At 34.7% G+C, this 25,251-nt stretch overlaps 1 protein-coding gene across 2 annotated transcripts in view; it reads left to right on the forward strand.

Annotated features, from left to right (window-relative positions):
* The window catches only part of KYNU (kynureninase), a 127,844-nt gene that overhangs the window by 98,529 nt on the left and 4,064 nt on the right, over positions 1–25,251 (forward strand). For both annotated transcript variants that reach the window (XM_054506239.2, XM_064586463.1), the window contains 3 exons: positions 16,733–16,785; positions 18,608–18,693; positions 23,982–24,212. In XM_054506239.2, coding sequence (XP_054362214.1) covers positions 16,733–16,785; positions 18,608–18,693; positions 23,982–24,212 — 370 coding nt within the window. The remainder of the gene's footprint in view (positions 1–16,732; positions 16,786–18,607; positions 18,694–23,981; positions 24,213–25,251) is intronic.

Consider the following 25,251-nt stretch of genomic DNA (forward strand, 5'->3'; position numbering starts at 1 on the left):
TCGATGTAGGGCTGGATCCAGGACCCAGGGATCATGACTGGAGGTGAAGGCAGATGCTTAACCTTCTGAGCCACCTAGGTGCCCCTTGTTGGACCGTTTTTACAAGACTAGTTGAGGAGTCAATCACCGGGATTCACATTGTTCGCATTGTTTAATTGGAAGGTAATATGGGGAGAAGCTTTATCTCTCATACATATTATTTTGGTAAATAGAATTATTTTCTTTTATCATTCTATTTAAATTAACAATGTTTTTTTTCAAAAGTTTAATCTAGTTAGTAGGGTAAGAGTTATAGTTGCTTAGGCTCTTACTAAAAACATATCGTTAATGTTGTTTTTCATGAAAATACTCAGAATAACCTGAAAAATGTCAGACATTAAAGAGGAAATCTCAATACTTTTTTACTTCACAAGGTGTTATGGGTAAAAATAAGTTTTAATAAGATAAAAATGTCATTCTCTTGTTACAATATTCCATTTAAATGATTAAATTTCTTTTTATCAAGTACAAGTGTAGAGCAGTTAATTTTAGATAGTTGCAATCATTTCCCCAAGAAATAACATTTAGAATTTAACTAAGATTGAAAATAGATACCCCCCATGATTAAAAGAACATGGTAATTATTAATACTTTATATCAGAATAAAGATGCAAAGGAAGAAAAGCATCATACGAAAAATCAGTGACAGTTTGAAACAATCACAACTACTGGCCCCAGGACTTAGAAGCACGTTCAACATGGAATGTCTCCTGCCATTTTTTTTTTTATGGCTACATGGCGTAAAACTAAGAGTTTGTATTTACAATTTGTTGAGTTGTTTTGATGAATATTTTCATCAAGTAATTGCTTTGATCACTGAATTTAATGACATTACTGTCACATCCAGATATCAGATTATAGTGTTGTGTTATGTAGAAAGTTATATTATATCTCTCTACTCTGGTGTACTCTGATCCCATTTACTACTAATTGTTGGGGAAATTCTGAATAGCCTCTATGAAGAGCTATTGTTTGTTTTCTTCTGTTTCTCTTACTCTCCTTCTTTTAATAACTTAAAAATGCATGTTGATGAAACTGAATTTACCTTCCTGAGCCTGTAGTTTCATTTCTTCCAGGGTTTCAATCCACTCAATATCTCACTCTTAATGGAATATGTCAGCAACTCTGTCTTCCTTAGCTGTTGGTTAATATCAAACATCTAGGTTCCAGTCCATTTTCCTTCTGTCAATTCCTCCTACCTCACTATGTCCCCTGGATGCTTGCTTCTTGATGAAGATTCACAGGTCCACCCATAGTTACAAGGCAACGGGCAACACAAAGGCATGAACACCTGGAGGCAGGGCTGGGGGGAAGCCAACCACCCTTTTGTTGAATTAATACCTATTTAATTAGTTCCTACCTCCAGCCACACCCAATAGACTTCAAATTCTGGACAAGGACCATTTTTTTCTAGCTTACTGTACTGTCTCTATCTGTACCTTCTAGCAAAGTATCTCATTAACTACATGTGAAGAATTAATGAATGAAATACAGAAAAACTTGCTGTCTCTCCTACCCAGAGGGAGGCTCTCATGTGTGCGGGGCTGGGCGGGTGGGGCCGGCAGGAGAAAAGTAATTTAATTAGGAGCAAAAGTGATAGAAATAAACTCACTAATAACAAGTGTCAACTTTACTCTAACTTCCATTATACCATTGACTTTACCAATGTCAGTTTTAGCTCCTGCTCTTACACTCAGCTTCCAGAGACTGTGTCTCTCAGCTTCTACTTGCTTATTGGCCTGTTAAGATGCTCTCTCTGAACCCTGTTCTTCAACTTTTTTCTGATGACACCATCTCAACCGCAGCTTCTTGCTTTGGGTCAGTGTTCCTGCTTATATACTGAGCAGGAATAGGCTTACTTAGTTATGTTCCTTTAGATAATCACTCAACCTCCATAAGCCTTACTTTTCTCAAATCTAAAAGTGTGGAAATAATACCTACCTCAGAGTGTTATTGCAAAGATTAAGTGAAATGACATGAAGCTATCTTGCCCTTTTCCCAGCCAACATGTCTTGGTTTGGTCCTTTTTTCTTTAGCAGTTTGCTGTGCAAAACTTTGCTAAACCATGCCTTTTGAATAAGATTTCCTCTTGGCATAAGAACCAATAATTTGATTAACTACACCACTCTTAAAGGTAGTATGGGATTATATAACTTCCACTCAGGAGTGATGTGGATGCAGTGGCAGAGGGTGATGAATGGCGAACAGAATCTCCAAGGGGGTCTAGGGGCTGGTTCCCTTCCTACTAAGCCCTTGGATAGCAAAATGTAACTTCTTCAGTAAATAAATGCAAAAGAGGCATATCATCATCAAATAATGAGGTAAACAACTTAGAAACAATCGTAATACCCTGTTTGTACTTTCTCGGGTATGAAGTTAAAGTGCTTTTTATAGATTCAGTAAATAAAGTGTAAAAAATGATGCCTGGACCTCAGTTATGGAATCAGTTCTGAATTTTTTTTTTTCCCTAAGAACACATTTTTCCCTTCATGTAGTCCCTTGTTTCTTTCACATTTAGGTCATGAACATGTCATCAGCACTTTTGAGCACAAGCTATTACTCCTCCTGTGATACCATGTTCGCACACTAGGTCTTTGATGTTTCTGTCAAATAGTCCCAGCAACCATCATAACTCACGGTCTTGAATTTTTAATATCACTCCACAAACAGAAATGACAAATACCTAGTCCTTTAGCAAACACACAAGAATGAAAGAGAAGTTCCTAAATAGGAAAAACATATTGAAATGTTCTCCCAGTTTTTATTTTGATCCCATTGAAAAGGACTGGAAAAAACAAACAAACAAACATGTTGCCCTTATTTTCATGACCTGTCTCACAGACACTATATTTGCCTCAGATTTTTTAAAAAGAAAATGCAAAGAGGTAAATTTTGAATGTTTCCATAGAAAGCATTATGTGCAATATTTTTTATATGTAACTACAGAAGAAATAATTATTTTTTTAAAGATTTTATTTATTTGAGAGAGAGAGAGAATGAGAGAGAGAGAGCACGAGAGAGAGAGCACGAGAGAGAGCACAAGAGTGGGGAGGGTGAGAGGGAGAAGCAGACCTCCTGCTAAGCACGGAGCCTGATGTGGGACTCGATTCTGGGACTCCAGGATCATGACCTGAGCCGAAGGCAGTCGCTTAACCAACTGAGCCACCCAGGTGCCCGAAATAATTCTCTTTAACAAACTAGTATTTTTCTTCTATTTCAAAAGATAAAAAATAAAACAATAGTCAATGCCTCTGTTCTAAAGGATGGTAACTGTATCTATCTCATTCAGGCTAGAATTCCTTCCCTAATTCCTCCTTGTTATGCAGATATAATCTGAGCCTCAATGAGAGTGAGTCCACTCAGGACCTACCACAGTTCTATGCTGCTGAAAGAATGGGCTTTCAATAAATATACATCACAGTAAACATAAAGACCTCAAATAAACAACTACTTTGTAGAGTAGTTTTGCTTTCCCACTCAATTTAACTCATTGATATGCTCAATTATGTGTTCAAATTGACTTAAGATAGGTTCTGATTCTGATATTTAATGTAAAAACATGTCAGAACTTTGATAAATATACTTTTAATTTTATTATTGATTATAGTTACCAGAAATTTGATAATTTTTAAAAGTTATATATGTAAATATCATCAGGTCATAAACTTTGGTGGGTAAATAACTTTGTTTAAATTTTTATCAACTTAATTGATGCAGGAAATTCAGTCTTGTCGGTTCTAGGTAAACTTGGTGACTTTCGTGATTTTTCTCAGTAAATCCAGAGGTTGAGCTGTGTGAGCTCAAGAGTTTTTTTCTTGTTCATTTTTCCTTATCAATGGCATCTGAGATTGTGGGGTTGGGTGATGTATAGATCATTCAGACATGGTTAAGGGAGAAGCATCTGGCTCCACAGCCATGTCTTGGAAATCCGCTAAAATGTACCCGACACACCCTTGGTCATCTGCTTCTATTACTGCTGCATCCTCCAAGCTGTCTATGGAACCAGCCCCACGCTCTTTATCCCAACCCTCTAGATCCACGAGGATACTGAATCTCTCTGTCATTTCTGTTCTCTTCTCTGGAGGCACAGGAATTTCAGGATTCTCTCTTGGGCCTCTTGGATTAGTATGATCTTAGTTGTATGTGTTATCATGGTTCCATTCTGCTCACATTTTTACACGAAGACTGTGGCACTAAGCTGGCATGGAGGGATTCTATACACACCCTCTGGATTGCCTTCTAAAGCTGAGGGGACATAGTTCAGGCAATTTCTGTCATCACCTCTACCCAAACATATCTGGAGTTCCCACTGACCTCACACCCACCCCAACACCCATCCCCTTGAACTTAACAAGGGCTAGAGAGTCCATCAGGGCTCAGTATTAGGGATCTGAATCCAATCTTTTCTTCCCTTTCTGAAGCTTCTCCTTCCTTAGCATGATCAAACTTTATTTTATTCATGAATTAGGTTCATTGTTTTCTTAGTTTTCTTTTCTCTTTGCTGTTTACGGCATAGACTTTATGCTAGGCTATATTAGACACATCATGATTCGAATTCCCTAATATCTGTCTATTGCAAACCAGAAGTCTTGGCCTTTAAAGATTACTGTCTCTAAGTTTCAAAAGTTCATGTTGGAACTCAAAACTAAAAGATGTTTTAGTACTATATACATCCCTTGGTGCTCTCCACTTAAGTGATCCTGAAACAATAAAATTTACTGAATGACCATGGAGAAGAAGGTTATAGGTAGCTATTTGAAAATGATGGGACAAATAATTAATTAATTTCTTCAAAGTTTTACCACTCCGAACATTTTTTCCAAACAATAATGTATTAGTAGTTGTTTCTCAATCCATAGATTTTTCATGTCGGGGAAATTGGCAATTAACGTGTGACTAAAAATATCATTGATAGAGAGAGGAGAACCCAAACTGGACCATCAGTTTTTAAATCAGATTTAGTATTTTATTCTGGAAAACTCATTTGACAACAATACTGAAATTGAATATTAAGTGCACACCTAGAAATTTAGTGAACTTAATTTAAAAAATCAATTCAGGGGCACCTGGGTGGCTCAGTTAGTTAAGCATCTGCCTTCGGCTCAGGTCATGATCTTGGGATCCTGGGATCAAGCCCTACATCGGGCTCCCTGCTCAGCGGGGAGTCTGCTTCTCCCTCTCCCTCTGCCCCTTCCCCCTCTGCTTGTGATCTCTGTCTCTCTCAAATAAATAAATAATCTAAAAAATAAAATAAGATAAAAAAATTCATTTAAGATTAGACAGCATAGAACAAAAAAAAATAAGAGTGGATAAGGGAGGTGGGGGGAAATGAGCCCACCTAGTCTGTGTGTGCTAGAGGTGGAGGGCATACCACCTATCAGGGACATCATGCAAAATGCTCACTGAGCCAAACACAATAAATTGGTATGTGATGATTATTCACAGTGTCAGTGTATGCAACTGAAAATCTGACTAGTTTTCCATTGCTAGAGATTTCATGACCAGTGACTAAAGAACAAACAGTAACCTCCTAACACTCTTAAACTTTCTCATGTTCCCAGAGGCACAATGACATACTAAATGTAAGCTTAGATATTTGTTCATTTACTTATGTGTAGAATATTCTTTCTTACTTCCTAAGTAGGTTTTTTTTTTTAATTTATTTTGTTTTTGGAGATGAAAATTGGCAAAATGTAGGATCACTGAAATATAATCATAGATCTTTGAACACATAAGTGAGACCATTTAAAACATTTCCCCTCAAAACAAGACATATTTTAGGATGGACAGGAATATGTCATGTAAAATTGGAAATCCAGATTTTACTAGTAGTGACTAGTGTTTAGATAGAATGTCAGCTTCAGACAATGAGAAATTCATCAGTGGACTCTGAATTAAACTCAGTGGCTTGAGTTGAATTTAGGGCAATGCCAAATTTTGTGAAAACTGAGGAATTGTCTTTCCTATTTTCTGCATTGTGAAATATATCCTGTCCCCTTTACTTTTTCCCTTCAGACCATTCAAACAAAATCTATCATTCAGCTATCAGTCTAAACACCAGCCTATTCTGGAATATACTTTGCTCTCAAAATTTACTCTGTTGAAACATTTTGGCAAGTTAACTTTTTTTTTTTTTTTAAGGATTTATTTGGGGCATGTGGGTGGCTCAGACGGTTAAGTGTCTGCCTTCGGCTCAGGTCATGGTCCCAGGGTCCTGGGATCAAGCCCTGTGTCGGGCTCCCTTCTGAGCAGGGAGCCTGCTTCTCTCTCTCCCTCTGCCTGCCACTTCCCCTGCTTGTGCTCTCTCTCTCTCTGTCAAAAATTTAAAAAAATAAAAAAATAAAAAATAAATAAAAAGATTAAAAAGATTTATTTATTTATTTATTTGAGAGAGAGAACATGGGGGTGGGGAGGGGCAGAAGGTGAGGAAGAAGGCAAATCTCAAGCAGACTCCCTGCTAAGCTTGGAACCTGCCATGGGGCTTGATCTTATGACCCTTGAGATCATGACCTGAGCCAAAAATCAAGAGTCAGCCACTTAACCGACTGAGCCACCCAAGTGCCCCTGGCAAGTGAACTTTTAAAATATAAAGCTTGCCCTGAGGCTTTTAAAAGTAGAAGTGGGCATCTATGTGGATAAAGTACTAAGTTCATTGCCATCATGTAAAATTTCAGTAAATGATTATTTCAGTTGAAATGAGATATGTTCTTCAGAACTGAGGCAAGACCTCAGCTACAGCCATAATTAAAATTCTGTTGTTTCATAGATACATCTTTCAGTATATGAATATGTCATTTAGAAAAATATCTGCTTATATTTAATAGGATTATTAAATCGTTCCTTCTATACAACATAAGTTGAGAATTTTCTCAGTGTACATGGATTTCATAATCATTTCCAGAAAAGCCTCAGGTATTTTTTTTATAACTATCTTTTAAATCAATGCTTAATGCTTCTCAAAGTAAATATCCATTATGATAAACTTCAGAATCTCATATAAACAGTTGTATAATAAAATTTCTCTCCGTATATCCCATGGATGGAGTTCAAACTGTTATATGAGCTAATATTTACATTAGATTTGAGAAAGTTCTGCTGTGTATTCTAACCATAAAAAAATAATAAGTTCTGATAATTATCCTTTTACTGTTTGGTTCCTGTTTAAATGAGGGGTTTTAAAAGTGGAAAGAAAAGCAAGTTTTTATAATGTTGAATAAATTTCACATAATACCTCTTAATACATACTGGTTACATCTCAAATAGTGGGGATAATTGTCAGTTGTACAACATGGAGTAGTCTGCCTTTGGAAAGTCACTTAACTCCCAAAGAACCTTGTCCTTTCTTAATTCTGGTCTTTGCACATGCTACTTTGACCATCTGGAAGAGTCTTTCCTTCCTCCTTTGCCAAAATATACTCATTCTTCTACTCAGCTTCCTCTGCAGTCTCCCTTGACCATCACCACACTGGTTCAGCTGCCTTAACCAATGCTTCACTTATTGGCTGCTTATCACACATCACATCACCCACATTACAAACACTCATCTACAAGCAGTACAAGCTGATCTGATCAGCTTACGTTCTAGTTGGGGGCGAGGGGAAACAAAAATAAGCAAGTATTTAGTATTCACAAAAGATACTCTACATTCTATTCTACATCTTCCGTTTGTTTCATGTCTCTTATAAATCATTCCCTTTTCAGGACATAGAAGTCTTCCTCGTTCACTTTTAATTTAACAGTTATATGGCATTTTATTATATAGCTTTACCATGATTTATGAAACCAACCTAATATTGAAGGAATTTTAGGTTCTTTTCAATCTTAAACTATTGCTAAAAAGGATGCAATGACTCTTACATAATTCATTTTATTCCAGTACAAGTTCTGGTGAATAAATTCCCAGAAGTGAATTTGTTAGGTTGAAGGGTATATGTATTTGTAACTTTTATAGCTATTATTCATTTGTTCTCCAGAGGGGTGCATCAGTTTATACCCCCACAATAATACATGAATACCTCATCACCCATGTTAATAGCAAGAGAATGTGTAATCTAAGTTTTAAATTTTTGCCAGTCTAAGAAGTGAACAGTGGTATCTCAATATAGTTTTAATTTGTATTTTTCTTACCTTAAGTAAGTGGAGAGGTATTCTTTTTAACATTTAAGGGGCATTTTCCTTTTCTATATGATCAATTCAGATCTTCTGGTCATTTTTCTTGGGTTATTTTTACATTATTGATCTCTAGATATTTTTATACTAAGAGGATTAACTAACCTCTTGTGACATGGGTTGAAAATAATTTTTTTAAACAGATTGTTGTTTGATAGAACTTTCTCTTATGATTCATTAGTCTATGGAGATAATCCTATGACTTTCTCTTTAGCTTTTTAAATATAGCGAATTGTATATTAATTGATTTGTTAACACAGTACCACGTTTTCATTCTGAAGTTTTGTAACATAGGAATATTTTATAGAAATACTGCTCTTCTTACTATGATTTGTTTTTCCATATGGTATTAGAATCGGCTTGTCTAGTATCCAATTAAAAAATAAAATAAAATCCTTTGTATTTTTTGCTGGGATCATCTAAATTTGCACATTAACTTGAGAAGAATTGATTTTTTTTCTTGTTGGATATTATTCAAATCTTTTTGTTTTTCAGATTCAGGACTGTTTTAAAAATTTACCTTGTGTAGGTCTGGAAAATTTCTTGGTACTGTACTCATTTGTTGTCATTTTAAATTTTGGGTATTTGTTTCTCATATTAACTTTGTGCCAGACTACTATAATAAATAATGTTTTTGTTCATACCGGTATAAGATCATATAATTTGAAAGTAGTCATACTTTACTTTCTAGTTTCCAATTTTTATAACTGCAAAGTCTTAGTATTTTTTATTGTAAAGATTTTATTTATTTGAGAGAGAGAGGAGGGAGGAGGGAGGGAAGAGCATAGGGAGTGGGAGAAGCAGACTCCCCGCTGAGCGGGGAGCCCAATGCAGGGTTTGATCCTAGGACCTTGAGATCATGACCTGTGCTGAAGGCAGACACCACCCAGGCACCCCAGCAAAATCTTAGTATTAATTGAAAGCATGTTTAGTGTTCTCCATTAAGTGCAAATTTGACTTTTAGGCTGACACAGATATATTTCACTGCAATAAGTGTCTTCTTATTACTATTTTGTTTCATTTTAATTTTCTTGTAATTAACAACTGTGGCAGAATGTTGAAAATGTCTTTAGGGTGCCTGGGTGGCTCAGTTGGTTAAGCGACTGCCTTCGGCTCAGGTCATGATCCTGGAGTCCCGGGATCGAGTCCCACATCGGGCTCCCTGCTCAGCGGGGAGTCTCCTTCTCCCTCTGACCCTCCCCGCTCTCATGCTCTCTCTATCTCATTCTCTCTCTCAAATAAATAAATAAAATAAAATAAAATAAAATAAAATGTCTTTATAGGGTCTATAGAGATGATCCTATGATTGTCTTTTTAGTTTTATTAATATAATAAATTGTATATTAATAAATTTGCTAATATAAAACCATTTTTTCATTTCTTAAATAAACCCTTACTCTTCATAACATAACACATTATTATTTTAATGTGGTGTTTGAATCTGTTTGTGATTTTTGTATTAATATTCTTAAGTCAGATTGGCTTGTGTTTTTCTTTATGTGTGCAATTCTAACCTGGTTTGATATTAATGTTATATCTATTCCCAAAAAAGTGTGAATCTTTCCTATACTTTTTTTTTTGTATTTTGTTTTTTTATGCTCTGGAATAGTTTAAATAACTTTGGAATTATTTACTCTGAAAAGTGTGGCAGAATTTCCCTATGTGATCACCTTCTTCTAGGAATGTTAGATATTTGAGATGTTTATTTCTTCTGTTAAAATCTGCAGGTTTCGATGTTTTTTTTTTCTTTTCTGGAATTAGTTGGGATAAATAAATTCTCCGAGAAAATTAAAAAATTAAAAAGCTTTAAAACTGATTGAAAAAAATGAAAAAAAAAATAAAACTGATTTTAGGGGCTCCTGGGTGGCTTAGTCAGTTAAGCATCTACCTTCTGCTCAGGTCATGATCCCAGAGTCCTGGGATCGAGCCCCTATTTGGGCTCTCTGCTCAGCGGGGAGCCTGCTTCTCCCTCTGCCCTTCGCCGTGCTCATGCTTGTTCTCTCTGTTGCCCTCTCTGTCTCTCAAATAAATAAATAAATAAATAAATAAATAAATAAATAAATCTTTTAAAAAAATAAAAGATAAACCAAACCTGATTTTAGCAGTCTCTTATGATGTTTTTTCTTTTCCCTATTTTGTGATTATTCCTCCCCACAATGTTTTAGTTTTTATAGTTACACTTGTGTTTTCTCAATTCATCAATATCTTTCACCCTCACCAAAATAGATTTTTTATTTATATATCATTGTAACTTATTTTATGCTTTCTAAACATTAATTCCAGCTTTTATCTTTATTAATTGTATATTACAGCTTTATTTCAGTTTATTTTCTTGTTCTCTATGACTTTTTAGTCTTATTATTGATTTATTTACTTACATTTAAAAAATGTTTCTATTGATCTGACATCTAAAGCTATGAATTTTTCTCCATGCACTACCAGTATCCCAAAGATGTTGATCTATAGTGTTTTCATTATTTTTAAAAGAAATTCTACCATTTCAGTTTGATCATAAAAGTAATTTGAGATAAATTTTAACTTCCCAAGTAACTGAGTCTTCTTGCTTTTTGAGTTTCTTATTAATTGCTAATTTTATTGGATTGTAATCAGAAGACATAGCCAGCAACATATCCACTTAGGAAATATTACATTATTTTGTAGTTAATTTTAGTCAGTATTTTATGAGCACTTTTAAAAAAAGCTATAATCTTTATTTCAGGGCAAAGCCTTTAACATTTATCAATTAGATTTACCTCTTAATTGATATTTTGTTTACTTGATCTGTCATAGACTCAATGAGGTCAATGAAACTCTTCTGAAACCACAGGATATTTCTACTTCTGTTTAACCTCCGCTTTATGAATATTGCTGCCCTGTTTTGTGATGTCTAGAAATTCATAACTGTTTTGTTTTTATTGTGAATATCTTAATTCATCAGCATTATAAAATGCCCTTCTTCAAACCATTTGATTCTTTTTGGTCTGAATTTCATCTTGTCTGATATAAAGATTGCATCCACCCTTGCTTTATTTTTGCATTTCCACTTATACCTGTGCTCATCCTTTTAGTCTGTTTCTTTCTGCATCACTCATTTTAACTGATTCTCTTTGATTTATGGTATAATCTGGTAACTTTGTCTTTCAGTATTTGAATTAAACCCATTGATCTGTATTGCTTTGATGGCTTTGTCTGGTCTTAATTCGGTGCCATTCAGTGTCAAATTTTCTGTTTTTGGATCATTTTAGTCTTTCAACATGAGATAGGTTTTGCTTTTTTGTTCACTGCTTTTCAGCAAATAGTTCTGATATTTCATATTTTAATTAAAAATTTTATTCTTTCCTGTTTTCTTCTATTAGTTCCCTTCCATGAGAAATTAAAAATTTAGCAGGTTTCCTTTCCTTCTGCCCAAATTCCCATCAGCCCATGACTTAGTCTTTTTTTTTTTTTTTAAGATTTTATTTATTTATTTGACACAGAGAGAGACAGCGAGGGAGGGAACAAAGCAGGGGGAGTAGGGGAGGGAGAAGCAGGCTTCCCGCGAGTGGGGAGCCCGATGTGGGACTCGATCCCAGGATCCTGGGATCATGACCTGAGCCGAAGGCAGACGCTTAACAACTGAGCCACCCAGGCGCCCGACTTAGTCTGTTTTGACTTGCTTGGTGTTTCGTGCATATTCGTAGATCTGATTATACTTCTATTACTTGATTTATCAAGTTTAAGTATAGATGATCAATGAAATTATTTTATTACCCCCATTTTGCCAGTTAACTGTTTTCACATTGTCATATAACATTCTCTTTTGTTATGTTCTGTCACCTTCATTCCCACATTTGTTTAATCCTAGTCCTATAATTAAAGGCATTCGATAGTCACCACATATGTTTTTGTCATAATGTCTCTTGGCTGACTTAACTTTACCCTTATGTAGATTTTTATGAAGAATTCATGGGATCAAAGAGGCACATGCACCCCGATGTTTATAGCAGCATTATCAACAATAGCCAAACTATGGAAAGAACCCAAATGTCTATTGACTGATGAATGGATAAAGATGTGGTGTGCGTGTGTGTGTGTGTGTGTTTGCGTGTATATGTATGTATATGTATATGTGTGTGTGTGGAATATTACTCAGCCATCAAAAAGAATGAAATCCTAACATTTGCAACAACGTAGATGTAAATAGAGTGTATTATGCTAAGCAAAATAAGTCAGTCAGAGAAAGACAAATGCCATATGATTTCACTCATATGTGGAATTTAAGAAACAAAACAGATGAACATATGGGAAGGGAAAATAAAAGAGGGGGAAGCAAACCATAGGACTCAGCAATAGAGAACAAATTGAGGGTGGGGGATGGGCTAAATGGGTGATGGGCATTAAGGAGTGCACTTGTTATGATGAGCACTGGGTGTTATATATAAGCGATGAATCACTAAATTCTACTCCTGAAACCAATATTACACTATATGTTAACTAACTGGAATTGAAATAAAAATTTGAAACAAAAAATAAAAACAGAGAAAAAAGAATTCATGGCAAAATATTCGCTGATCTCTTGCTTGATTAACACCAGTAGTCTTTATACAATTTGGCTTGTCCACCCATAATATTCACACATTATGTTTTCTTTCTATGGCAGGGGAATATTATATAGATATTTCTACATTATCCTCTTCATTGAATGGTTGCATTTGATGATTTTGAAACAAATCTAATTTTTTTTTTACTTTCTTTTGTCCTCACCATTTTTGCCTGGAATCTCATTTTGTTTCTTCATCCTTAAAATCCAGTAACTTTAACAAACTTTAAATAAAAGTGACTACTCTTGATTAATGCTCTCCAATTCGCTCAATGTTGCATTTTTTCAATATAGTTGATTAAAGTCATTTTTTATTCATTTTCATTCAGTCATTGTTGTCTTGAATTACAACTTCAAAAATTTTTTTTTTCTTCTTGCTTCCTTCCTTGCTTGTCTTCTTTGGAAATTCACTTTGGTTATGATACAACTTTCTCTCTTGACTCTTTTAAATCTTTTTTCTTTTTCTTTTTGTTTATTTTTTCTCACAGCAGTCCTCTGACCCCTGGTGTCTTTTCTAGTTTCCTAACTTCCTTGCATTCTTCCCAAACTCTTTCTTTATTTCTTTTATGTGTTTTATTTTTCTTTTATGATTTTTTCTTGATTTCTGCAAGCTTGTTTTCCTCCCTCCTGTTGTCAAGCTATATCAATCCTATTCCTGCATTTCTACTGGGTATTTTTGCATCATATGAAATATTACTTCATTAAGTTTCTATTGTTTAATTTACTTACTCCTTGCTTTGCATGTTCATCAGCTTTCTGGCAACCTTTGCCTGGTGCATGTTTTTTATCTGTGCATAGATTTTTCTACTTTTACATTTTTCGTGTAGAATCTTTGTGACTGCAATACCCAGTTCCCTTTTCCATTGTTCATCCCTGAATGAGTTGAATTTTCTTGGATCAGCAATCTGGGGAGACACCTGAACTGGAGGTTAGGGAAGGGGACAGGGTAGCCTTTCAGCTATCGCATTCTCTGACTACTTCCAACTGTTAGGGCTCCTCTTGTTTCTTTATATAAAAATGTCTTCTTTTCTTTTTTAATATAGCAGCCATTCTGAAAGTAATCCTGCTCATCCCTGTATTTTACTTACAATTTTATCAAGGGGTAGCTTTTGAAATTAAAATAAAAAAAATTTGCCTTCTCTTCAGAAAGTAGTGGAACTTCCTGATGTGTTAATATCACTTGGGCTTCCACTGTTCTGCCCTGATATTTTCTTTCACTGCTCCTACACAGCTTCTACCCATGTAAGCATTTCAGGCAGAAAAACCATGGTGTTGGGGTGGGGTGGGAGGGGTTTTTGATAGGTTTTGAGAATGAATCACTTGAAATGAGAAAAAAAATACTAGGAATAAGGTTTGAAAGTTATGCTTGGGCTAATAGGCGATGAATTTTTCCCTTCAAGAAAAGGGAAGCCATATGATATTTTTGAGGGTAAAAGCATTAGTTATCTTACATAATTAATCAATCTTTGCTAACTAATTCTATATATATGTTCTATATACATAGAAAAATATGTGTATATCTATAGATATAAATATATATGTATGTATATATTCAAAGTGTACAAAATAAGCTAATTTTTAGAATTAAAGCTTGAACTAATGAATATGGGTTAAAATTATAATTGTAGATTTTCTCTGATGCAATAACAATACATGCTCTTTAGAAAATTCTGAAAATTACAGATAAGAATAAAGCAGAAATAAAAAATTTTAACATTTTGACCAGGGTTTCATATAAATGCATTATATTTTATTGGCTTTTTCATATTTTTTATTGTTCTAAAATTGGAATAATATTCTAAATATTGTGATCTCCATTTTATTCTTTTTGAATATATATTCTTTTAAGTAGGATTTTTTTGTGATGGCTTCAGTAATATTCCATTATATGAAAGTAGTATAAGTCATTTTATTAGCTCTCTATTAAAAGATATTTAGGTGCTTTGACATTGTAAATAGTATTGTGCTCATTGTCCTAGTACATATATCTTAATGTACTCCAAATGCTGTAATCCAAATAGTACTTCAAATAAATTGGAAAGAGTAAAAGTCCTGGGACAGGAAATTATACATATTTTTCATATACATTCTCAAACTGTACTCTAGACAGGTTTTATTACTTATTATTCTCATGATTAGACAAAGTACTCATTTCTTTTTCTTTGAATCCTTGATGATAGGCTTCATACTTTTTGAATGACTTTGCCAATTTGATATATGAAGTATGGTCTCATCTTTATGATATTTCACATTTTAAAAATTATTACTGAGATTGAACTCTTTTTTTTTTTTTTTTCTGAATTTGTGGGACATTTACATTTCTCCTTTTATAATGCCCTGTCCATGCTCTATGGCTGGGTAGCTTTGGGGGGGCATTGCCCCTTCTCTGATGAAAAAACTGGGTGAAAACTCATAGGTGGCAAGTAGCAGCCTTCTCCCCATCATTGGTTTGTCTTTTAATTTTGTCTGTCTTTTCAATACAGTATTTTAAATATTTATAAATCTATCGATATTTGCCTCTATATTTCCTTTTGTTTTTATAGTCAGATTTTTCTCTTCAAAACCATATAAATCTGTGAATATCTTTTCTTTATCCTTGCATTGTTTGAAATGTGACAGTTATCACTTATTAAGCTGTTATGTGATCTGAGGACAGTTTTTATATATATATTTTTAAAGATTTTATTTATTTATTTGAGAGAGAGAAAGAGAGCACACACGAGCAGGGAGAGGGGCAGAGGGTGAGGGAGAGGCAGAGAAGCTCAAGCCGACTTTACTCTGAGAGTGAAGCCCAACCGGGGGCTCAATCTCACAATCCTGAGATCACGACTTGAGCCCAAACCAAGAGTCTTAACCCACTGAGCCACCCAGGCTTCCTTGTTTTTATATTTTCTGTCATGTTCCATTTGTCTCCCTGATGCTTCATTCACTGGTCCTATGCACATTCATTTCATTAATTTTATAGCATGCTAATAGTATTAGATAGAGCATACTCACCATTATAGTCTTCTATTTCAAAATTTATTATTTTCACTCATATATTCTACATAAACTGAAAAGTATTTTGCTCAGTTCTAACAAAGTACCTTGGAATTTTTTTTTATTTTGACAGCATTAAAATGAAAAATTTATTTAGAGAGAACATACCAGAAATACTGAGTTACTGTTTCTCAAATTTTATATTTTTCTTTAAATTATAATTCTTTTCCTCTGATATTCACACACACACATACATTTATATGATTTTTCCTACTTATTTATTAATCTCACTAAAATATGACAGTAATCAATTTCCTTAGGAAATTACTCAAATTTTTTCCACAATTATATAGGTTATTTTAACACCATTTCTCATTAGGGAGCCTATTGTGAAAAATACATTATTACATTAATTGCTTTTCCTTTTTGAGCTTATACTTCCGTTTTAAAATTAAAAAAACTCAACATTTTTGTTCATTTTATTTTAAATAAGAAAAAGATCCTTAAATATAGATTTTCAGATGATTTAACATCACAAAAATAATATAACTAGTAATATGAATAAATTGATTTTTATCCTCATTCTTGATAAGGTTATAAATATTAATTGCCTTGTGATATCATCTAACATGTATATGCTTAAATATTTGATGACTCGTATCACAAATGGTTTTGATATACAGGCCCCAAATTCCTGTATTAATTGCAGTTATTTTTTTTTTTTAAAGATTTTATTTATTTATTTGAGACAGAGAGAATGAGATACAGAGCGCATGAGAGGGAGGAGGGTCAGAGGGAGAAGCAGACTCCCTGCCGAGCAGGGAGCCCGATGCGGAACTCGATCCCGGGACTCCAGGATCATGACCTGAGCCGAAGGCAGTCGCTTAACCAACTGAGCCACCCAGGCGCCCCAATTGCAGTTATTTTTGTAGATCAAAATATCTAATGTTGTTATTTATGTTTTAGGTTAGTGGGATGGTTTGGCCATGAACTCAGCACCCGATTTAAGATGGATAACAGTAAGTGTATTCAATTTCACTTCCCAAGTCATTTCATTTTACCTTCATTTCAATTTTCATCTGTCTTTGTATGATATGTAATATACATGCCTCATGGAGAGTGCACTTTGAAAATGCCACTGAGAATTCTTAAAATAAGAAATGACATTTCCAGAGTGTAAGACTAAGTGTTTGTAGGTTTTAGCATGAATTTGGGTCTATCCCTTTGTAGGGAGATAAGTGGAAGTGAAATGTAATGTACAGGACTCAGATCTCATCAATATTGAGTACCCAAAACATCAGGCAATGAGGACAGAAAGGAATTTTTTGCTTGTAGTTAGACCCAGAGAGACTTAGGTGTCAGTCCCACTTTGCTGCTTAATCGTTTTGTGATGCTGCACAAATTATATCATCTTGGGTTTTTTGTTTTCTGTTTTGTTTTCCTTCTTGCATATCTAATGTGAATAGTAAAATCTGTGTCAGGGTTTGATTTGAGAGTGAGACAGGTTCGTTTTTAGCTCTCTTTTTTTCAGTTTTTCCTTTTGTGGCTTTTGCCACACACCAAACAATAGCAGTTGAACCCCAGCAGGTAGAAATAAAAGTACAACACGTGCAGTGTGGTCCCAAACTGCCCTACTTTTTCCTGAGTGACTGACCCTATTCTTCCATCTCGTCGGATACAGAAAGCTGCTTAAATGGTTTGAGAGTTTCAGTTCAACTTTCCCCTTCAGAGTGCTACCAACCTGAACTACTATTTTAAATAAATTCGCATTTGTAAAAACCAAGATGCAAATGATCAAGATGGGCTCTTCCAGTCAAATCAAGAAACCTGTATTTTGTCTTGGCTGCTGGAATAATTAGCTCTGTTAATATGCCAGTTACTTAAATTTTTTGTGGTGGGTTTTCTTATCTGTAAACAAGAGAATTGGACTAGAGCAGGAGTGGGCAAAGTCTCTCTGTGAAGGGCCAGAGATTAGATATTTTAACCTTTTGGGGCTATACTGTTCTGTGGCAAATACTCAATACTGCCATTGTACTTCTAAAGCGGTCGCAGCCATAAATGAGTGAACGTGGCTATGTTCCAATGAAACTTTATTTACAAAAATAAGTCGTGGGCCAGATTTGGTCCCCAGGACATAGTTCAGTCCTGGATTAGATGAATCTCTAAAGACCTAGCATATTCTAATGCTCTTTTAGTCAGTTTTAGCTTTAATTTGATCTCCAACTAGCAATTTAACTCTATTGGATTTGACTTGCTACTATTCAATCTAATTGATTCTAATTAGGATAATATCTGCTATTAATTTACCTCTTAAATATATCATACTTAGGCAGATCATTTTTTTTAAAAGCCTTTTTTTTTTCCCTAGGTGAAGCCACTTGACCTAATAATCCTAGTGCTAAAAGTCACCTTCCTAGGTCATTTCATTCATATTTCTGCCTTTGGATGGCATTACAATTACAAGCCACTAAAATCTTGATGTTTTTCTCTCACTGACATGGTTTCATAGTGGAAAAGCAAAGCATGGGGCACAATAAGGAATGCTGGTTTGGGAGTGGGAAGACAGAGGATGAGATCCAGAATTCTACAAAAGGTCATTTTTTATGTGTCTAAGAGTTCTAGGGTGTGGGGGCAGGGGAGACAGACATTGCAGGTGAAGGGGAAACATGCCACTATTTTAGGTCCATGGAGTTTCTCTTAAGTATCTCAGAAAACTTAGGAATAAAAGCTTTTAAATCTTACTCTTTTTCTCTCTACCACTTTAGTGTCATAAAAAAAAATCCATAGAGGACGTTTTTTAAGGTACATTCTATAATAAATGACATGATGTTCATTTTTCAGAACTGCAGTTAATCCCTGGAGTCAGTGGATTTCGAATTTCAAACCCTCCCATTTTGTTGGTCTGTTCCTTACACGCTAGTTTAGAGGTAAGTGATCTATGCTTCAACCTCCCCACATCTTTACCTATTTCTTTACCTGACTGTGACCTACTGTAGGACCTTCTCTGCTAAACAGCAAGATTAATGAACAATGGTCAAAGGCCAGTGTTCTCCTTCAGGGCAGTGACTGTGGGCTAATTGCCATCTCCTTTTTCTATCTCCAGCCCCAGCACTGTGCTTGGCACATAATAAATGTTGTTGGCACTTGATAAATGTTTTGGAACTGACCCGGGGATACATATTTTTATTTCCCCTTAGAATTTGTATGAACTTAAATAAGTTGTTTAATCTTCTCATGGTCTTTCTCTTACAAAATAACCATACAATATTTAATTCTTGATTAATTCACTCATTCAACATTTATCTATTAAGAAAGTATTATGTGCCAGACATTGTTGTGATTACTGGGAATTCTGCTTCTGCTGGTTCTGTGAGTCAGTGAACTCACAAACTGCCATGTCACAAAACTATAGGAAGACATACTTTAAGGAAAAAAAATAGAAATCATCAGAGTAAACCAAAGATTGAGCAAGGGTATCTCTTAAAGTAAGTGGATTTTTTTTTTTTTTACTAGAGTGTCTATGCCATTATATTCTTGTATAATCTCTACTATTACTGGCTCAATATATATTTTTTAGTAAATTCATATTTTTAGTTAAATTTAGTTTCACCCTAAGCAATAATATCCAGGGAATCAGTTTGGTTTTCTAGATGTGCATATCTACCTTTCTAACTATTTATATAGATAGATACTTATCTACTTTACCTATCCATTTATATCTATATTATATTCATATGTATATTTATGTAACTTAATTATTTGGATATTAATTTCAGGATGAGACTAAATTTGTTTAAGTAAATATGTATTAAATGATTATATGCTATATAATTAATATTAACACATATACTAAGTAAATATATTTTATATACATAGATAGAGTAAAATGTATTTTAGGTAAATGTGGGGCTTTTTTGGTAAATAGAGTTTCTAACAGAGATTTTAAATATATAGCTATTCAAAAGAGAATTTGACTTTATTAATTTAAAATGTTTTAAAATCATCTAGTTTTTGATATTTTAGGAAATCCTGTTGTTGAGTATTTCAGAATGAATGACTGGATAAAGACTTCCAGAATCTCTTCTAAACCTAAATTCTAGGATTCTGTGAACACGCACAGCAGTTTCTCCTTTTGGCCACTGGATGGCAGTGTCAAGTTCTTTTTTTTATACAACTTCTCCTCTAGACAGTGGTAATCAACTCATTTCACTTCATCCCAATTTAAAAAGCACCTACTCAGTGTGACCACTAGATGGAGCTTGTGTTGTTTTCGCTTTTTGGCCGTTTTTGGGTTTTTTTTTAATTGAAAATAGACCCAGTAACAATATTTTTTAAGCCAGTGAAAAAATTTTAAAAAATTTTTGGGGGGGTAGTGAGGGAATCTACTTAGCAAGTCAGATAATGATATTTGAATTGTTTTTATGATATCTATTCAGAGAAACTCTTCTGTTAAATGTTTTATAATGAAATAAAATTTTGCTCGCTTTGCAAGTTTGTATCAGGAAAAAAATGAAATTCGGTATGAAAAGCACCAAGGTGTACCTTGGGAAGAATTAGTATTTAATGTTTTTCCTCGATTTTCCTTATTTTTGCAAATGAGTTCTCAGCCAGATCTAGAAATTTTAGACACTCTAGTATGTTTCTGCAGTGGACTGGTTTCAAGTATTTACCCCTTCTGCCATGAAAAAGAAGTCACATTCTCAGTTTTCCTACCACTGGTTCTCCAGGCTGGCTTGAATGATAAAAAGCACAGAAATTTGGAGGGGGGCTTTTATTTATTTATTTTTAATTTTATTTACATCATTAGTTTTTGATGTAGTGTTCCATGTTTCATTGTTCACGTATAACACCCAGAAAGCACAGAAATTTTTACCACCACATCACACTGTATTATAGTCACCTAGACAAGGTTTTTGTTTTCAGCTGGAATCTGAAGATTGATTTATTTATTTTCTTTAACACTTAAACTTAGCAAAAAGACCCTAAAAGCCACAAGAAGTGGGATATATACTTCTCTGGAGCAACTTATCACTTAAGTATTTCTCTTGAGCCTCTTAGAAATACCTAACTTAAGTTTTTCGCCGCTGAGGCTCCATTCTAACCAAAATTATCCTTAGGTAATCCAACGTTGTGTTTGAGAAAGTGTTTTTGAAATCCTTCCTCCCCATTATAAATTGCAAAATTCTGAAGTTACAAAACAATGCATTTCTTTGCTTCTTACTCTTTACATGACCATTAAAATGTTCTGCTCCCTAGAGGAGTAAGCATGAGGGCTGCTGCCCTTGTTTACATTATAGCATTATAAGAGATAGGTGATTAAAGTTCGAATAAATGAGAGATAGATGAATGAATCAAAGTGCTTTTCCTTGTAGCCACTTCTCTTTCAAAAAATATCCTACATAGTCAAAGACCAACTGGAGGAGAGATTCTGAACTTAAGAATCAATGTACATGGATATGATACCAGTTTGACAATATGATTTTTAAAAAATATTAATATTGTTTTGTTTATAATTACATGTGCATTCAATTGAATGATAGTATGAAAAATAGCACTTTATAATCAGTTTCAAACTGTCTTTTTCTTTATATTTTTGGCTCTTAATCATTTGTACCACATATTTATATAGTATAAATACAAATACATATGGTACAAATATGGTACAAATTTTATATATAACAAAAATGTGGATCAAGGGAACCTAGGGTAGGAACCAGGATGCATATACTCTAGTCCTCATTGGGACACTAAGTGTGACCTTAGACAGGTGACCTTTAGACAGGTGACAACATCTCTTGATTATATGTACTCTTGAGTTCATTTGTCTCATTTTTAAAATGAAGACGTTTATAGCAGATTACTTCAGAAATCTCAATCTTCCAACTGCTAACTTGAAATTAAAAATATATTTATTGTATTTGAACGGTCATACTTGTATGCAGCGATAGGTAGACAATTTTTAGACTCTTTCAGTATATGAATTTATAATGAAATAAATAGCTCCAAAATACAAAATTAGAGCGTTCAATTAAAATATGCAGCAATTAAGAAGAAATGTACTATGTGTTTCCTCAAAGTTATTAGGCAGCCAATTTTAAGAATTTAAGAGAAAAAAATGTGACACTTGAAACCATCATACTATACTTATTTTTCCCATTTAAACTTCTCTAACTTTTCTAGCTTTGCATTCATTTTTCTCAGTAAGAAAAATAACCCATGTAGTTGAAACTCTGCCAAAAATTGTTATAAGCTGAATATTTCCAAACTACAGTTTTCATTTTTTTCTAATTAAAAAAGTATTCTTTCTCAATACGGAAAGCATAGAAATAATGAGAAGCCAAAACGAAAAGAAGCTATTTATTCTATTCTCCAGATAACTCCTATTATTCCCTCTTAATATTTTTATGTGAGTCCTCAGAAGAGACCTTCACAACCTCTGACAGGATTTTGAGTGCCTCACAATGCAGCTGTCCTTACTGTGGTTTAATGATGGAAAATGGTTTCATATTTAAAAGTTATTTTATTATCAAAGCGTAACGGTATGTTAAATTTAAGACTATTTGTTATAAAAAAAAAATTGGTTTCTAGCTATCAGAGAAATCTGCAAGAACAAAATCCCTTTAAAAAAAATACCCTATAAACTTAAGTAAGATTCCCCAAAGTCCTACTAACCTATGAATACAAATGAAGTATCATTAAAAGTAGTACTTCACATATTCCTCCTGCCTGTATGTTACCGGGCTTATAGCAGAACCAGAAAATTTTTCAGAATTATTTATAAATCGAATGTTCCTTGAATTGCTATTAATCTCCAAAGAGAAGACTGGAAAAAGTCCTCTCCTATTTCTGTATTCCTGTCCTGCCAACCAAACCGCTGGTGGGTCGTGCTTTGCCTCTCCCTGCCCCTGCCCTCTGTGAGAATTGATTCTTGATCCAGGCTCTCTTGATCCAAAAGTTGGCTCTGTTCCCTTGAGTCCACCTTGTGCCAGATCCACTTACACGTTGTTTTACACGGGGGAGTGAAGAGATGCCTCCTATCAAACACAATGTAACTCGGGCTACCTGAGTAACTCGAGTTACCTGCTTGTACTGCCCATCCCAGATACCTTCTGAGACTGACATCAGACTCGACTTGCAGCCAATCTCTTCCAAAGTCTGAGAGGTCTGGTTGAGGACAGAGACAGATGCCATTCTATCCTGTTCCTCCCATCTTCCTTGGATACTGTTACCTTCAATACAAATCCCTTGGTCTCCTTCAGCCAGATCTACAGCTCCCATGCCATATAGATCAAGGAAGTCTTTGCCCAAATGGTTTGAGTTCTATTAGAATGCCTGCTCACACATGCCACATGTATATACAGAAATAACTATTTTCCCAAGCTTCATAAAGTCTAGATGTCACCGAACGACCCTATCTTTGCTCTGTGGCATAACAATAACATGATACAGAAAAGGGATATTAAGTGACATGCCAGTGCATCATGCTCCGTTTGCGGTTTATTCAGTTCTTATATGTAGGATATATTTTTAAACTCTACTTGACCTTAAGAGATAAGCTAGAAAAGCATGTCTGTTTTGACCTCTAATATTCCAACTCCAGTTATTGTGTGCACTTGTCACTCATCTTAATATAAGACACCTCAGGCAGCAAATGGTAGTATTTTCACACCAGTGATGGAGTTTAGCAGGGGGAAAAAAATGATGAAAGAAGAAAGAAAGAAAAAGAGAGAGAGGGAGGAAGACACACACACACACAGAGAAGCGAGCCTAACTGCCTTAGTACTAACATATGTATTATCTAACATGACTTGCTTCCCTGCCTGACAAAACTTAATTTTATTATTTAACTACTTGTTTGCTTACTGTTACTGGGGAGATTTAGGAGTTGGTATAACAATTATAAATAATATTGGTCACACTGCCTTTCATATGTACACAAGTATTTAGCCCTTATTATGCTTCTGTGTGGACCAAAAGCTATATATGAATAGAAAAAAGTCTTCTTGATTATGATTTTGTAAAATGGTTTGGAGGAAAAGGTTTGAATTCCATGATCTTTAAAAGAGGACATGTTTTTACAAAGGATTATCTAAAATGAGATGTTTTTGGAAAGGTCAGAAGTGGACACTTCCTTTTTTAACGTGATTTTCACTTAAATTTTTCTTCTTTGTAAATCAACAAGACACTGTTAATCGGATTGTTTCTCATTCTGTAGATCTTTAAGCAGGCAACTATGAAAGCATTGAGGAGAAAATCTATTTTGCTCACCGGTTATCTGGAATACTTGATCAAGCATTACTATGACAAAGAGAAAGCGGATACCAAGAAACCGTTTGTGAACATAATTACTCCATCCGGCATAGAGGATCGCGGCTGCCAGCTTACACTAACATTTTCTGTTCCAATAAAATACGTTTTCCGAGAACTGGAAAAACGAGGAGTGGTTGTAAGTATATCTCTTGCTTTGGTACCCGGTTTTCTCTCTGAGTTGCATGTTGGGGGTAAAATTTGGGTTCTTCATTTAATTTACTATTGCATGTTATTTCACATTGGTCAGTCAGTGAGGTTAGATTAAGTGCCAACTAAATATTCATCACTGTGCTAATTGAAGACGAAGAGATCTGTCATTTCTGATAAAAGGTAAGAAACCACAAATTTTGAATATAGGAACAAGTCTCCCATAATTTATTCATTCTTTTCATTACAGTTTGAGTAGAAAAAAAATTGTTTCATCATAATCAATTTTAGGACATGTTTTCACTAGTGAAAGCCCAAATATGTATATTTATTGAATACACAGAATTAACTAACGTAGTGGAGAGGAAGAAAAGAAGTCCGTCTTACTTAGCTGTTTGATTGAGCCAAGTCGTTTTCAACCTGTCATTTTAGTAAAAAAAGAACTGTAGACACATCTCAGGGGTGTTAACATTGTATGGAATTTTTTTTTTTTTTTTAACCCTTGGGCCTAAGTGATCTGTTTAGTCTCTCTCAGAAAATAAGCGTTAATAGGGTCATTTCAGGAAAACTGGTGGTCAATGGATCTACTTCCAGTGACAGTGTAGTTTAGGAATTGCTCCGCTCATGTGGTCCTGTCACTTCTGAGGAGAGGTTATCTCAGATTCCAGAGGCACAAATCCGTATGTTAGTGTTCCAAACCCAGTTCTACCATTTGTAAGCTGTGTGCTCCTGGGAAAGCTAGTTCACGTCTATTGGCTTGAGTGTTTCCGTCTGGATTTGGAGGGCAAAAATGCCTCCAAAAGTGGTTATGAGAATTAAATGGTCCAGGGTGCCTGGGTGGCCCAGTCGTTAAGCGTCTGCCTTCGGCTCAGGTCATGATCCTGGGGTCCCGGGATCGAGTCCCACATCGGGCTCCCTGCTCAGCGGGAGGCCTGCTTCTCCCTCTCTCACTCCCCCTGCTTGTATTCCTGCTCTCGCTGTCTCTCTCTGTCAAATAAATAAATAAAATCTTTGAAAAAAAAAAAAAG

Source organism: Mirounga angustirostris, unplaced genomic scaffold (assembly GCF_029215605.1).
Source record: "Mirounga angustirostris isolate CCGP_5_RB_7025 unplaced genomic scaffold, mMirAng1.0.hap1 SCAF_3, whole genome shotgun sequence".
Taxonomy (NCBI): Eukaryota; Metazoa; Chordata; class Mammalia; order Carnivora; family Phocidae; genus Mirounga; species Mirounga angustirostris.